The sequence below is a fragment of the Corvus kubaryi genome, unplaced genomic scaffold (genome assembly GCF_017639235.1).
Source record: "Corvus kubaryi isolate FWS band 111438036 unplaced genomic scaffold, C.kubaryi_AGA036_p1.0 37387, whole genome shotgun sequence".
NCBI classification, from domain to species: domain Eukaryota; kingdom Metazoa; phylum Chordata; class Aves; order Passeriformes; family Corvidae; genus Corvus; species Corvus kubaryi.
In genome coordinates this window covers 1,917,384-1,931,680 of record NW_024581129.1, presented here as the reverse complement: position 1 = coordinate 1,931,680, position 14,297 = coordinate 1,917,384, and the positions used below count along the sequence as shown (strand labels likewise).

At 46.1% G+C, this 14,297-nt stretch overlaps 1 protein-coding gene and 1 non-coding gene across 4 annotated transcripts in view; both read right to left on the bottom strand.

Moving 5' to 3' along the window:
• POLR3E (RNA polymerase III subunit E) overlaps nucleotides 1-12,541 on the bottom strand; it is a 29,306-nt gene extending 16,765 nt beyond the window's left edge. The window contains exons 1-12 of one of the 3 annotated variants that reach the window (XM_042036798.1): nucleotides 12,424-12,541; nucleotides 8,357-8,438; nucleotides 7,203-7,253; nucleotides 6,409-6,486; nucleotides 4,778-4,893; nucleotides 4,399-4,481; nucleotides 3,569-3,676; nucleotides 3,076-3,125; nucleotides 2,671-2,790; nucleotides 2,049-2,134; nucleotides 970-1,014; nucleotides 794-885 (exon numbers count right to left, since the gene is read on the bottom strand). In XM_042036798.1, coding sequence (XP_041892732.1) covers nucleotides 794-885; nucleotides 970-1,014; nucleotides 2,049-2,134; nucleotides 2,671-2,790; nucleotides 3,076-3,125; nucleotides 3,569-3,676; nucleotides 4,399-4,481; nucleotides 4,778-4,893; nucleotides 6,409-6,486; nucleotides 7,203-7,253; nucleotides 8,357-8,392 — 865 coding nt within the window. In that variant the 5' untranslated portion in view covers nucleotides 8,393-8,438; nucleotides 12,424-12,541. Of the gene's footprint in view, nucleotides 1-793; nucleotides 886-969; nucleotides 1,015-2,048; nucleotides 2,135-2,670; nucleotides 2,791-3,075; nucleotides 3,126-3,568; nucleotides 3,677-4,398; nucleotides 4,482-4,743; nucleotides 4,894-6,408; nucleotides 6,487-7,202; nucleotides 7,254-8,356; nucleotides 8,439-12,423 lie in introns of those variants that run through there. The other 2 variants (XM_042036797.1, XM_042036799.1) reach the window with 2 other exon arrangements.
• An 86-nt stretch (nucleotides 12,542-12,627) lies between these two features.
• On the bottom strand, nucleotides 12,628-12,709 carry TRNAL-AAG. The gene has a single exon. It is a non-coding gene; the product is annotated as a tRNA-Leu (tRNA).
• Between the last annotated feature and the right edge of the window lie 1,588 nt (nucleotides 12,710-14,297).

Below are 14,297 nucleotides of genomic sequence, written 5' to 3'. Positions count from 1 at the left end.
TGTCACACACACACCCTGTGTCACACACACCCCACTGTGTCACACACCCCACTGTGTCACACACACACCCTGTGTCACACACACCCCACTGTGTCACACACACACCGCTGTGTCACACACACCCCACTGACACAGCCGCAAACTGGTATTCAAGGTGTTCACGGGCAAAGATTTGTCTTGGGAAAAGAAATAAAGCCTAAGTTTTACTCGGTCTCCCCATGTGCTATAGGCATCCTCTGTTCTAAAAGTACCTGCTAGTGTTGGATCAGAGTTGACTGGCTGAACTGTATTAATAAAACATTAATTTTTAAAAGATCAATGCCTTTGGCAATATCTGTAAGCAGAGATAGTTGACAAAGCAAGATGCTCCTGAGGAAAAATCCTCAGGACTTGCTCTCATCAGAGAGTAACCCTGAAGAGACAAAATTAAATTCCTAGGCAACACTCATGAAGTGTGTATCATTAAAACCTTCCCAGAAAATGCCAAAGTGCAGGCTGTACATGCTCAGACCCCACATTCCAGGAGATACCTGCTGAAATAAGTGTATCCAGAAAGCTATCATCAAATTAGAAAATTTTCTAAGAGTAAATTGATAGCAAGTGTACTAGCAGTCAGATCAGCTGTCACTGCTCTTTTTAAGGAAAGGCTTGGGATTTAGATTCTTCAGAGAATCAGAGAGCCAGACAGTCTGTCTGGTGGGGTGACAGAACTGGTAATACTGGGGAAGGAACCTTATCTGAGGCAACCAGAAGTCACAAAGTGAAGTGCAAATGAATTGCAAAAGCTACAAACCGTTCTTCATCAGGATCTTGATCTGATCAGCAAGGGGTAAAGTTCTCAGCTGGGCCATAGAAAGCACATTGCTTGGAGCCATTGGTTTGTCACTGCAGGTAAACAAACAGATTTGCAGCCCATGAAAAAGAGCATCCAGCCAATGTGGACTTTGAACATTATGTACAAACACTTACTTCTCTTCCTCTACGCTTGGAGGCATCAGCATCATTAAATATTCACTAGAAGAAAAGGAAGCACATTCTTTAAAATGCTTGTCTTGGGACTTCCCAGGTTTAAGTACAGTAATTTCCTACTTAGAGTAAACCTGCTTGTGTAAATCTACAAAACAAACATCAGCCTGAAAAGAGCTCTCCCTTCCACTCCCATCTCCTCTGTAAATTCAGAACTAGTAAAAGCTACTGACATTCATCTGCCCAAAGAGAAGGTATGAAGCAAATGTGAGTCAGAATCCCAGCTCTTTGGTACAGCAGAGGTGTCCAAACAGAGGATCTGCATGAGGAAATACATTAAACACAGGTGCTCTGACCAGCAGTCAGCAGGGTCACATGAAGCCCCACAGACAGAAGGAATCAGGCGAGCAACAAGCAAAAACTCTGTCCCACCCATGCAATTACCAGTGTCTGTGAGAAAGAATCAGATCCAAAAGCCTCCTCAGAACACCTATCACTGACCCACTGATGTTAAACGTTGAGAAAAACATGCCCACACCATTAACCAGAGTCAGACTCTGCCATTTCACTGTTACTTGGGCCATGGCTACATCAGGTGACAGGAAAGCACTGACTGCATTGTGGAAGGCTCCTGTAGAGCTGCAGTCACCAAGAAACAGACACAAACACCTTTCAAGTAGTTTCAGTTGTCCCCACAAATTGCAAAGGGAAGTTTTATAAGATTTGCTAACAATAGAAGTTATTGGCTTCAGGGTATTATTTTATATTAACCACAAGAAGCTTTTGTTTTAGTTTTCCTTTGCAGTATTCACAGTCCAAATAATGTAGGGTTGTGATAATGTACAAGAAGCTACAACCCTGAGTAAAAACAAGAGCTTTTAATCTCAAGAGTATAGGGAAACAAAGAAGGTAACCTCAATAAGATGAAAGCTAGTTTGTTTCTGTATTTTTTTAAACAATTCAACTTTTATCATGAATAGGACTTTCAAAGAGCAGATTTTTAAGCAATATACCTGCTTATTACTCTGAAAACAATTCCAACTAATTAATGCCTTTTCTGTAGGAAACCACCAAACCATTACCTGGGAGATTTAATTAATTCCGTGTTTTCAGCAAGGCCGTGACCTTGACTAAATAAATACTGGCGCTCGTGTTCAGAACGGCTATCCTGGAGACAGGGAGAAAACAAGAGTCATTATCACATACTGAAACTACACAAAGTGCCAGAGAGCTAGATTTCTCATTCCAAACTATGACCACCCTGTCATTCATTACTACATCACTCAAGTGTTCCACCTCACTAACTCATCTTCTGCTTTCACATCCTTGTACAATGCTCATGTGATTGGGAACATTTCCTTTGCTATGCCTTTGAAACCTCCTGACAGATGTGCACAAGTCAGCCAAACAGGATTGCTCACTCTTGACTTTCACAAAGTCCAGTTCACAATCCAAGACCCGAGTGATTTTTGCACTCAGACCCCCCTTTATGTTCATCCAGCTCTCAGTTTTGAAGTGTGGAGACCCCAAAGCATTATCCAGCAGAGGAGATACAGAGCACTGCAGGGTCTGTTGCAGCCTACAGACTTCTTCATTATCTTTTGATGATCCCCTGATTCCCATGGGCCCAGATTTAAAAACAGTTCTAGACTTGGCTGAGCCTTCAGGCCCAGGCAGCCTCCTCAGCAGCCAGCACACCCCTACCTTCAAGCCATAATAATGTAGGTGAACCCAGTGCTCTTCTGCTTGTCTCTTCTGCAGGAACTCATAGGACTGAACACGTCGCTGCCGAGCTTGTTCGGTCTCAGGGCGGGAGAATCGGACCTAGAAGATTTGGGCCTCATTCAACACAGCCCTAAAACCCTTGGAAAAACCCCACCTGCATTATTTCTTTGGTATATCAGTAACAAGTTAGAGGCCTTAGTGCCAATGAATCACCCCTTGCTCTCAGTGCTGTTTTTGTGCCTGTGCAACACCTGGCCTCCCCCTCCCAAGTCCAGGGTCAGCAGGACTAGCTGAGGTTTGCTGTCCTTTCATTTGGCCCTGAACTGTCAAGCTTTCTTGTGAACTGTTGCCTGAATCAGCACAAAAAGGAAAATGTGGACATACAGTAATTTGCTTAACATCGTCCTCAGCTTCATCCTGGGATGAATCACCACCTGCCAGAAAACACAGAAATAAACACGGTGGTGCAGTGAAAGAGCCAAAGCCAGTCTGGGGGCCCATGCAGGAAGGAAGCACACTGAGAACTCCATATCCATGGGTTCAATCCCAGCCTGCCAAACTATGCCATGTATGACAGCACCACACTGCTCCTGTGATAGGACACCCTGTTGCCATGATCTTTCCAGTGGCAGTGGTGACACAGTCCCCACCACTACCCTTCGTCACTACCCAGCACCTCTGCCAATCCCCCTCACTGTGCCCACCAAAGCATTTCGATAAAAAACCCCAAGATCAGTGAAATAATCTGAGAAATGGCGTGATAATGACTGTGTTGTTAGAATAAGCACCTTCAGAACAGAATGACTCTTATCAGCAAAATTATAGAGAGAACTTGTATCTCACCTCCCCAGAGAAAACCCAACTGCGGAGCATTTACCTTCATTAGCAGCTTCTCTTTCTCGGTGTTTTGCATCAGCCTTGTCCAAGTAGGTGAAGCTTGGCCTCAGCTGAAGAATTCCATGTAGGGGAGTCAAGTGAAGTTCACCTGAAAAAGAGAATTAATGTTGGTTAAAATTGATTTTTTCCACTGCACGAGGACACAACTTTTCTTTATCTCCCTGTCTCTGTAAAGCCACAGCTTCAACTGAGCATAAAAATTTAATATAGCAAAAAGTAAAAAGGGATTGAAGTGAAAAATTCATCCAGTGCTCAGGATTTCAAGGGAATACGAAAAACCAAGATCTGTTTCTGTTATTTTGCCTTCCATGTTGAAATCAGATCTTGTAGAGCCACATTCTGGCTCAGGCCTGACCCATAGTCCAGAAGACCCCCAGTAAAATAGCCACCACTGAAAACAATCTACATATTGTCATCTCAAATGACCACCAGATCAAAACTCTGTGATGGTCTGGGCAGTCAAGAGAGGGACAAGAACTGCTGAACAGGAAACTGACAGACAAAGTGAGATTAAGAAAGCAATATAAATAATAATGATAAATTCATGCTACAAATGTGTATATTTCAGGCCACCATAAACTGCTAGGATTCTGGAGGCATCTATAAACCCAAGGTGTTCTTACATGGTATTTATGATTTTGCTAGACCTACTCAAGGACTCTTGGGACACAGATAAGGGAAAATTTTCCTTCCTTTAAAGACCCATTAGTCCACTAAAATCCAGGCCAAAAAAAAAAATCAAATAGGTCTTACCTTAGCACTGAATTGAGTATGTTTCACTGATGTGAGGGTTAAGCAAAAGAAACTTACCTTTTTTATAAACAGCAGCTGCATAGCGGGAAACATTACTGGCAGCTTGGGAAGAGCAGAAAGTTTGCTTGTCCATCAGCTTCCTGCAGATAGAGGAGGGCAGTGAGATGGTCTTCCACAGACAATGTGGCATGCAGGTGCCAAAGGTCTGAAAACACCAATTCTCAAAACGGACTACCAACAACTGCAGCAGATAAACATCCATCACTTCTGTCTGCAAATCTGAATTCATGACGCACCACAAAAAATGTAGGTGATTCCCAGAAATACTTGCTACAGAACAGTGTTCAAAGCAGCCCCTGTGACTGCACAGCCACTGGTGGACATACAGATATCTGTGCTCACCACAAAAAGGAAACGAAGGCAAGAGGACACCTACGAGGAATAGGTGCTTGTTTCATCTGTACATGTGCCATCCACGTTGAGAGCGATCTGCTCTCCCTTGCTGCGACAGTAGTTAGGATTTAAAGTATCAATGGCCATTTCAAGCTCAACCTAAAGAATATCAGAGGAAAGACAGCAAATTACCATGGCACAACCCCAAACATATCAATTAAAACCCAACTCCACACTTTCCAACATTTCCACAGGTTTACAGCAAATTTAAGTACATAATGCAGCATCATTCAAACCCACAGGGCAAATCTCCCACACAGAGATGAGCAGCACTTAGAAGGATTTGGTACAATGAGGTCATTTAAACAACAAGTTGGAGATACACAAGCTCCTGTGTAAATGAATGGGATCAGAAGAAGCAGAGTTCTTTAGGCAGCCCTGAAATACACCTTTGCTTTGTTGAATACCTTCCACTACATTATCAGTCTAATTTACTTATCAGAACAGATACGGTGCACAAACAACCTCCTTCAAGCCCCCCCATCACCAAGGACCCACTCAGAACCTCTCTTAAGATGTATTTCCTTCTGGTTTGGCTACCAAGAATACCAAGTAACTCTGTCCTCTTCAGAGGCAAAGGCCTGGATTCTGCTAACTCGAGACCGCAGCGCTCAGCACGGACTTCAGTTACTCCTGACTTTCACTTGTCAGAGCACTGTAACAAGCTCCAAGCCTTTAGTTACACAGAGAACTATTCCCCCCACATAAACTTAAAACTTCAAACAAATCTCCAAAAATAAGCATTCTCCTGCATAATATTTCTATTTATATACTATGACAATACAGTACATAGTCTTCTTCAGGGTGTGCCAAAGCCCTTATAATTTGTGTATCACAGCTACTGTCTTATTTTTTTCTTCCCCTTTATGTTATTCATGAACTGAACTAGTTTCAAGTCCCTGGATGAGACAGTGTATTTACAAAGGTCTGCACAGGGCTTACAGTGCAAATGTTTGCTGATTTTAATAAAAGACTTCCTGAACACAACAGGCATCCTAACTCCAAAGTTCACTGAAGCACTTTCCTTAACCATTTTCCAGAACCAAATTCTAGTAACACAGACATCTACTGCTGCAGTTTTTAAATAAGGCAGTGTAAAATAACAGCTGGGGTTCTGGGATATGTTTGCAAGCAAGTGCAATGACTCTGGCTTTGGCTGTACTTTACCTGTACAGCCCCAGTGATTTCAGAAGGACTCCTGATGCTTCACTGCCAGGCAGGAGAGAAATCAAGACCTGCACTGACAATGAAAGACAGAGGATGGCTCTGAGGCTCAATCCTTCTTCAACCCTTCTCTGAATACTGGAAAGACCTTTTAAATCAAGCTGAATTCACACAAGCATCCACAGACTGAATTAGCATTAGTGACTATGTTTCCCTGAGTGATTCTGTTTTCTATTAAAATAGTGGCTTTCCCACCATGATTTATAAACTACTTTTATTCTAAACTCTACCTCACAGACACAAAAGGCTCCTCACACCTTCAAGCATAGAGACCTGGTCCTGCAAGTAGCTGCATGGTTAGAACAGCCCAACAGCGCAATGTGCTTTTCTTAAGTACATTCTGCACATCATAAAGCAACTTTTACCAACTGGACTCAAATGATGACCAACCTTTTGCTGCTTTGGTTTTATCTTCGCTGATAAATGTGTAACATCATCGTAGGTCATGGAAGCTGGGCGAATGGGATACTGGAAAACAGATTATTTCATACACCCCTCTTCTTTTAAAGATCAAAGAATTCCACAGAAATTAACTCAATTTCCCCTGTCCCCTCACATGCAGATCCACTTGCCAGATCTCAGAGACAAGACACCAAGAAAAGAAATTAATTGACTGATTTGTGAGTCATCAGGGGATTTGGGAGCATGACCTAGAAAGTCTGTTGTTTCTCTCCCAGCCCTCTGCTTTTGTCACTTCACAACCCGCTTCCTGCCCCTCACACACCACAATAACCTGTAATACAGGAAAATCGTCCCACACATTAGTCCAGCAGAAAAATAAAACCTTATCCCTCAGCATTAACTCTCTGTAGAGTTATTAGAAGTAAAATATCTGTGGGTTTATACAAGTGTTAGCTTAGAGAGTACAGTCTGCATGTTGCTGGTCAGGAGAGCAGACCCAGGTTTAGCCACGTGGGTCTCTCTTCCGAGCCCCTTGGGAATGCTGAGAGGACAGTGTGGTCTCCCAGGGAAATCTCCCAGCCACAGCAGCATCCTGCTGGAGCTGCCACGTCTCCAGCACACCCACAGGCCCCATCACCAACCAGCCTCACTCCTGACTCCAAACTGAGACCCGAACAGGTTCTCTGTATCCAAGATGTTGGCAGACTAAAGCACTAAGGAAAGCTATGCTCGTTGCATTTATTTTAAACAAACTATCACTGCATAAAAGTTAACTGGAATACCTGAAACAGATAGAGCTTCTCCAGTAGACTTCTGGCCAGGAACACGTCAATCTAAAAAGCAAAACACACAACTTTCATCAGGTGCCAGCTGTAATAGAAGTATAACCCTTAGAGCTCAAATACTGACAACACTAGCTTTTCATTATGAACTCTAACACAAAACAGATTCACGACTCTCCTGTCAAAAGTTTCCTCTTTGCTAACTTTGACATGAAATTCTGCAGTTGGCCTTTTTAAAAACCAAACCTAAAAACCCCACTACAAAGAGGCAGCAGACAGTGGCTCTAGCTGTGTTTTTCCTCTCTAAGAAAACTTGGCAAACAAATGTGAAAGAGGAATTTTTTTCCTCCAAGGGACTGAAGCAAATCTGTTATCACAATTATAGAAAGAGGAGGAAGTTCTCACTTTGGCAGAATGACTGAAAGGTAAATTTGTTACTGGTATTTTGGCACAAAATCTTTCTAAATTAGACAAGAGACACCCACATCCTCAATCTGGTTCAATACTTGCATTTGGCCATCAGAACTGAAAATGCACAGATGTTTCATGAATATAATATATGGAAGTTGCCATGTTAGGTATACTCCTGACAATTGCCACTCTTTCCTCATGGCTTTTCACCTTCTATGGACTTGCCCTTCCTTGTACTTCTGGTGTGTAAACTCAGATATCAAGTGACAAGACACTGTGGCTACTTCTTGGGACACAGCAGTCCTTTAAAGAAGTCCAGACTCAGAACACAACTCCTTACTTCAGCAGAAGCCATGAACACTGTAGCTTCATGTTTAACAGATACTAACTCATGAAAGTCACTCCCATTTTTTCAGCTCCCAGAGACATGCAATGGAGTTCACTGGAAGCACAGTGGTAGAAGCAAATTCCTCACCTTCTCTTCTGCCATGGACAGATTACAAAGGGTGAAAAACCTGAGCTGCATCTGCCTACATGGGCAAGACTATTCTGACAAAAAGATACCATGAGCCACATGTGGCCCACACAACACAACTCTTTGTACAGAGCCAGCCATTGGCTATAAGACAACCACTGATGTTGGTAACACATGGTTTCAGCAATGTAAGAACACTGTGAATTGTAGTAATAAAAATTATAAAAAATTCTCATGTACAATCACTGCTGCCACAATGCACTTTTACCTCTTGTATAATTGGATCATCTTCTTCATTTGCCATGCTAGGATAAAACAAAGCTTTTTCTTGGCTTATTCCTAGGCACAACCTGAAAGAAAACAGGAACGTCATATGAATAATTTCATCTGTGTCACATACCACATGCAGCCTAGAGTACTGATCAAGTTAACTTCGTTCCTTTCAGTGATAATCTGTTTAGTTTTTCTGTTTAATCCATTTTGGAGGAATGGATGTGTTTGCATGAACAGGTCCTTAATACTCAGCAATGTTAATCGAAGGCCACAAAATTATAGAGCCAAGTGAATGTCTCAAAACTAGGTAAACTGCTGTAACTTCTGTGGAAGCTGCAGTTATTAAGAAAGCCCTGAACAACCACCCTAGGGAGGGAAAGCCCCTTTTGCACTTGCACAACGTGTATCTTCTATACACTGTGTAACAGTAACACACAGGTAGCAGCTCTTTCCCAGCCACAACTGGCCCTGCAGCACCGCTGTCCCGGATACTCCCGTCTGGGAATACCCTGACTTTGATTTCATGTCCCTGGCACACTGCAGCCTTGTCTCCTGATCTGCCACTCTTCAGACTGTACTGCTAAATGAGAGCTCCAGAACACGCTCCTCAGCCTTTTCTGGAGTCCTCCGAAACCAGCAGAACAGCAGATTTGTCTTCGTAAGACTCTGACATTAACTCAGGATTGGATACTCTGGAACAAAAGTTCATTATGTTCAATCCAGTGCTGGAGTCAGTGCTGTGCCTGGTTCAGACCTCTGAATAAAAAATGATCTCTCAGCTAAAGCAACAATAGTTTTTCCCTGCCGAAATCAAACAAAAGGATTTACAAATTATTTGGTATGCCACTGCAACAATGTTAAGATACTCTTAATCAGCCAATACTGGTCAAGATAAGCATAAAAAAATAAGACCTCTCGCAAACTGACCAAGGAAAGTTTTAGCAACAAAGACGATCAGGCAAAGAAACAAGATCCGTGTTCAGGAATTCTCCCTCACTGTCCTTTCTACTTGAGGACAGCTTGCTTCTTTGCTGGACCTCCTATGGAGGAAGGATCAGCTGGGAACCGAGCAGCTGGGAAAGAAAGAACCCAGCACCCATGTTACATCTAGGACAATGGCATTATTTTCAAATACTCAAGGCACCACACAATTTAGGCAGCTCAGCATATTTCAGCTGACATGCAGGCTTCTCAAATATCATATTAATGTACACACAGTTATCTAAGAAACCTTTCAGAGAGGCTGGACATTCTGGATACGAGTGTTATTAACATCCATTCGGGCTTGCACTGTTTCTGCCATTCCACCTAGAAATATGATTCCATATTTTTCACTTACAGGCTCTCTGCTACCAAAAAAGTGCCCCTCCCATTACTGAGCTGGCATTTTCCATTTCTTCATGCACCTGCGTATCCCAGAGTCTTTCTACCATACATAAGTATTTGAAAATTCATGATGTAGTATTTCAGATTCCTATCTGAAATAATTTTGTAGAAATGCAAAACACCTTCACAGCAAAAAGCCAGTACCTTAACCAGGCTGGGCTGTGAGCAAAACCCTGAGTATGTGATATCTGACTGACATCAGTGTTTTCTGTGATCAGGCACCCAGTTCTTCCCAGAAATACACAAGAATATGTTTTAAAGAAATGAGATTTGTCAGTCCCATTTTTGCTTTCCCCACTTACATCCCCTGGGTGGCCCAACACCTGATAGCTCTGCGTGACATGGAAGGACTGCAGTCTGCACTCACCACACAGCTGATGAAGGGAGGATGCCCAGGATGCGTGAGGACAAGTGGTAACACCCAAAAGGTGGGACACTTGGGTACAAACCCTCCTTCCTCCCACCCCTGAGAGAACTGGGAACCACCCTTCCCTTCCTGACAGCCTGCACGCCAAGTACCTGCTAGGCTTGTTCTCTCTCTTCTGAGAAAGTTATTTCACTTTTGAGAAATTAAGATTCCCTGGGCTAAGGAGGGACAGAGAAACTTAGCCTGAAGGACCTGGTCTCTGGTCCCTCACTGAGCACTGCTTGTGCAATTATACACAAAATCTCTTTGTGAATCCACCTGTCACTACTCAGGGAAAATGCTGTATTGCAGAAACTACATTTTTTTCTTAGTCCTGTAAAGACAAAGCATGACTACAGATCCTTTTACTGGAAAGTGAGACTGACACTATAAATAGGAAGCAGTGTGTCCCAGCACAACTTATAATACTCATGAAGAAATCCTCTGAATCAGAATGAAGGCATGCAGACACAACCCTATGTCAGATACATATACAGAGTGATGTAATTTCCACATTTCTCATATACATATATTTATGATACCACAAGAGGTACAGAATGCAATCAAACACTAAGAGACAGCAAACATGGTCAGCAGGTTCAAACTTCTTTTGGTAGACCTGTTTGCTTTTAAGAGGGACTTTCCTTTAAGACTGAAGATGCAAATCAAAGTATAATGTGAGTTATTAGTGTGAATCATTAAACTTTAGAACAGCTCACAGGAGGGCAAGAGATATAAATCTTCTCATTTCTCCTGCAAAGTGACCAATGTATGGACCAATCCATGAAACTGCTCATTAGCTGCCCATAACACCAACAATTTTGAACCAATGAGGAAAAATGTTGTGGTTAAAGAACTGTAAAAATCAAGTGATGAAGCGACTGAATCCTGCATCTAACTCAGAGCTTAGAAGGGCATTTGAGTATTAGAGATTTGATTTCATTTCATTACCAAAGACTTGAATATAACTGTGAGAAGGTAAACTGCAAATCTGCACATCATTTGACACGCAGACTTTTAGTCAGGCCTGCAAGAAATGCTCCAGTATTTCATTCTTACCTAAATTTGTCAGTAATAATAGACCCCAAAAGTGCTAACACTGAAACCTGAAATATTCTTCATATAATCATGCACTGCTAAGGAAAGGCCAAGAATTCCTGCTGCATCAGTGTCTGAAAGTATAAATGCTGAAACAGCATCGTGGGAAAAGTGCCATCTCCTGAATCACTACCACAACTAACTCTGGCACCCAGACTCCTCTGGAAGGGGCTCTCAGCAACCCTCTCGCTCAGGGTGGCCCACGGCACACACTAAAATGGAAGCTGGAAAAAGAAGCTGAAGCACCTTCCATATATTTATGGCAATTACCATTCTGACCCAATTACTTGCTTCATTTTCTCCTCGTCTGCAAGCAGCTTTGCACAGTCATCCTCTGGCAGTGAACCTAAGAGGGCTCCTCTGCACCAGGACCTCTCTGTGGAGGTGATGTCACTGAAGCAAACCTTTAGGGTTTAACAGATTGCGCATCAAGCATAAACCTTTTTTTACCACCTCAATACTTGCGTAGCGCAGGACGTGCCAGGCCTGACTGCGAGGGGCAGGGGTCACTCCCGCCGCTGTGTGACACTCCCGGGACAGGTCGCGGTGCCCGTCCCGTGCTCCCCGCGGGCAGCGCTCCCGGGCGGACGCGGCCCCGCTCTCCTGGCGCCCGCCCTCTCCTGACACAGCGGCCTGGCAGCGCAGGGGTGCGGGGAAAGGGAGCCCCGCGGAGAGGCCACAGCGAGCCGCGCAACCCGCCCTGACCGTGGGGACGAAGCGAATCCCCCCTGGCGGGACGGCGGGGCTGGGCTGCAGCCCCGCAGAGCCGGGGCCAGGCAGGGGCAGCCGCTGCACTTCGGGGCGGGTGCGCTGCGCCCTTCCCGGGCGGGAGGCGCGGGGCCGCGGGCCCCGGCAGGACCGGCGGGGCCGCCGCTCTCAGCCCCGGCAGGACCGGCCGGCACCCCCCGGTGCTGCTGAGGGAGCCGAGGGGCCGCGGCTGCGGCCGGACCCCGCCCGCCCCTCCAAGCTCCCCGGCCCGTGCCGGGTCCTGTCAGGGCGGCGCGGCCCCGCACCCCCGCGGCGCCGAGTCCTCGCAGTCTCGTCTCCGCCGCCCTCCCCGCACAGGCAGAGCCCACCCCAGCCCAGGCCGCGCTCCTCCCCCGCCACCTCCCGCAGGGTCCGCGCCGCCCGGGCGGCCCCGAAAGGCGCAAAAGCGGCGCGACCCCGCGTACCTGTGCGCGGGCTGGGCGGGCGGCGGCGGCGGCGCCGCTCCCCCGCTCCCGGTGTCGGTGGGGCAGCGCTCAGGCAGCCGCCATGTTGGTGGCCCCCGGGCCGGCACGTGGGGACGCGGCGCCTCCTCCTACCCACAATGCTCTCCCGCCCGCCGCCGCCGCTAGGGGGCGATAGCGCCCGCCCGCGGCGCAAAAAAGCGTCGCTGGCAGCGGTGGGATTCGAACCCACGCCCCCGAAGAGACTGGAGCCTTAATCCAGCGCCTTAGACCGCTCGGCCACGCTACCGCCGTGCCAATGGGTCTTCTGGGCGACGCTTTTATTCCAGACCGCCTTTCCTCTTTCCCGCACTGCTCCATCCGCAGCATTCGGGCTCCCCACACGCCCCTTCTACCCGAAAAATAAAACGCGGGGGCTCCTTTTCAGCCCGTTTCCAAGCAGCGGCACTTGGAGCGGCGCGATGCACCCAGGACGGGCGGGAGCAGCAGCGCCCGAGCCCTGTGCGCCGCGCCCGCTGCCACGTGGATGCCACGGAGCAGCACAGCCGCCTGCGCGGTACGTGTGGCATCTCCCGAGCACCCCCTCTGAAAGCCTAAAAAAAGTTCTAAAGTTTTAATTTTCCGTTGCAAAGCCACAACTCACTGAGTTTGCACGGTCAAAGTCAGCAGTTTATGGCTGGGGGGTTGTTCTTTTGGTTACAGCACAGGGACCAGCAGGGCAGCAGTCAGTACACTCGTGCAAAGGGGTGGTAGCACACCTCAGCGGCGGGTGCTCCATGAACCTGCCCCTGGGAGTCTCTGGCCGCATTTTGCCTGAAAGTCTAGTAAGTTTTCTTAAAGAATTAATGTTATTTTCACCACTTAGTTACAACTGAAGGGTTGTATTTGGAGAAAAATTCCAGCTTCTCTACGGTAAGGCCACAAAGCCTTAATGCAGCTTGATTTAATCTTGTCCTTGTGGCATTTCATTTAAATAGGATAGAGAAAATAAACCTGCTAGATCCCTGCTGACAGCATCATTCAACCCTTTCCCCTGGCACCTCCCACAGCCTGTCCCTGCAGCACCCGGTGGTGCCAGCTCTCTTTCCAGGGAGCTGCTGAACATGGAATCATGGAAGGGTTTGGCTGGGGTTGGAACTGTCTTTTAAAGGTCTGACAGTCCAACTCCCTGCACTGAGCAGGGACATCTTCAACAAGATCAGGTAGCTCAGAGCCCCATCCAACCTGACCTTGGATGTTTATAGGGATGAGGCATCCACCACCTCTTGGGGCAACCTGTGCCTGCATTTCACCACTCTCATTGGGAGAAGCTGCAGCATTGCAGAGTCTTGCTAAAAATTTCATTCACTGCCTGCAAGTACTGAGGAATAACAGCACACACTTGTAAACATGAATAAACTCCTCCAGTGCTGCTGCAGTTGCACAACCTCAGTTCAGTGCCTTTTCAGGACATGAGGCTTTTTAAGAACAGAGGGAGCTGACTCTGCAGAGCAGCAGGAGAGGAGGCTGGTGGCAGTTGGGTCACCAGTTTTTTCATTTCACCTGTGGGATGTCCGTTGTAATTACAGGACTTTTTCCAAATTAAGAAAGAATTAACGTAGAGGAGAACATAAACTATAACACAAGCTACCAGCCTCACCACATTGTTTTCCTGGCACAGGAATCAGCCACAGAACAGCAAGGACTCAACATGTCTTGAACACTTCCAGACTAAGGGCCAGGCCCAGTGGTTACAAACCCCTGAGCTGTCCCCACACAGGAGTCAGGTCCGTCAGGGAGCAACTGAGAGACATCCCTGAACTTAAACCTGAAAACACCCTGACTCACCCCTAGCAGCACTGCCCAGCATCCATCCTGAGAGCTTCAAATGAAATTCT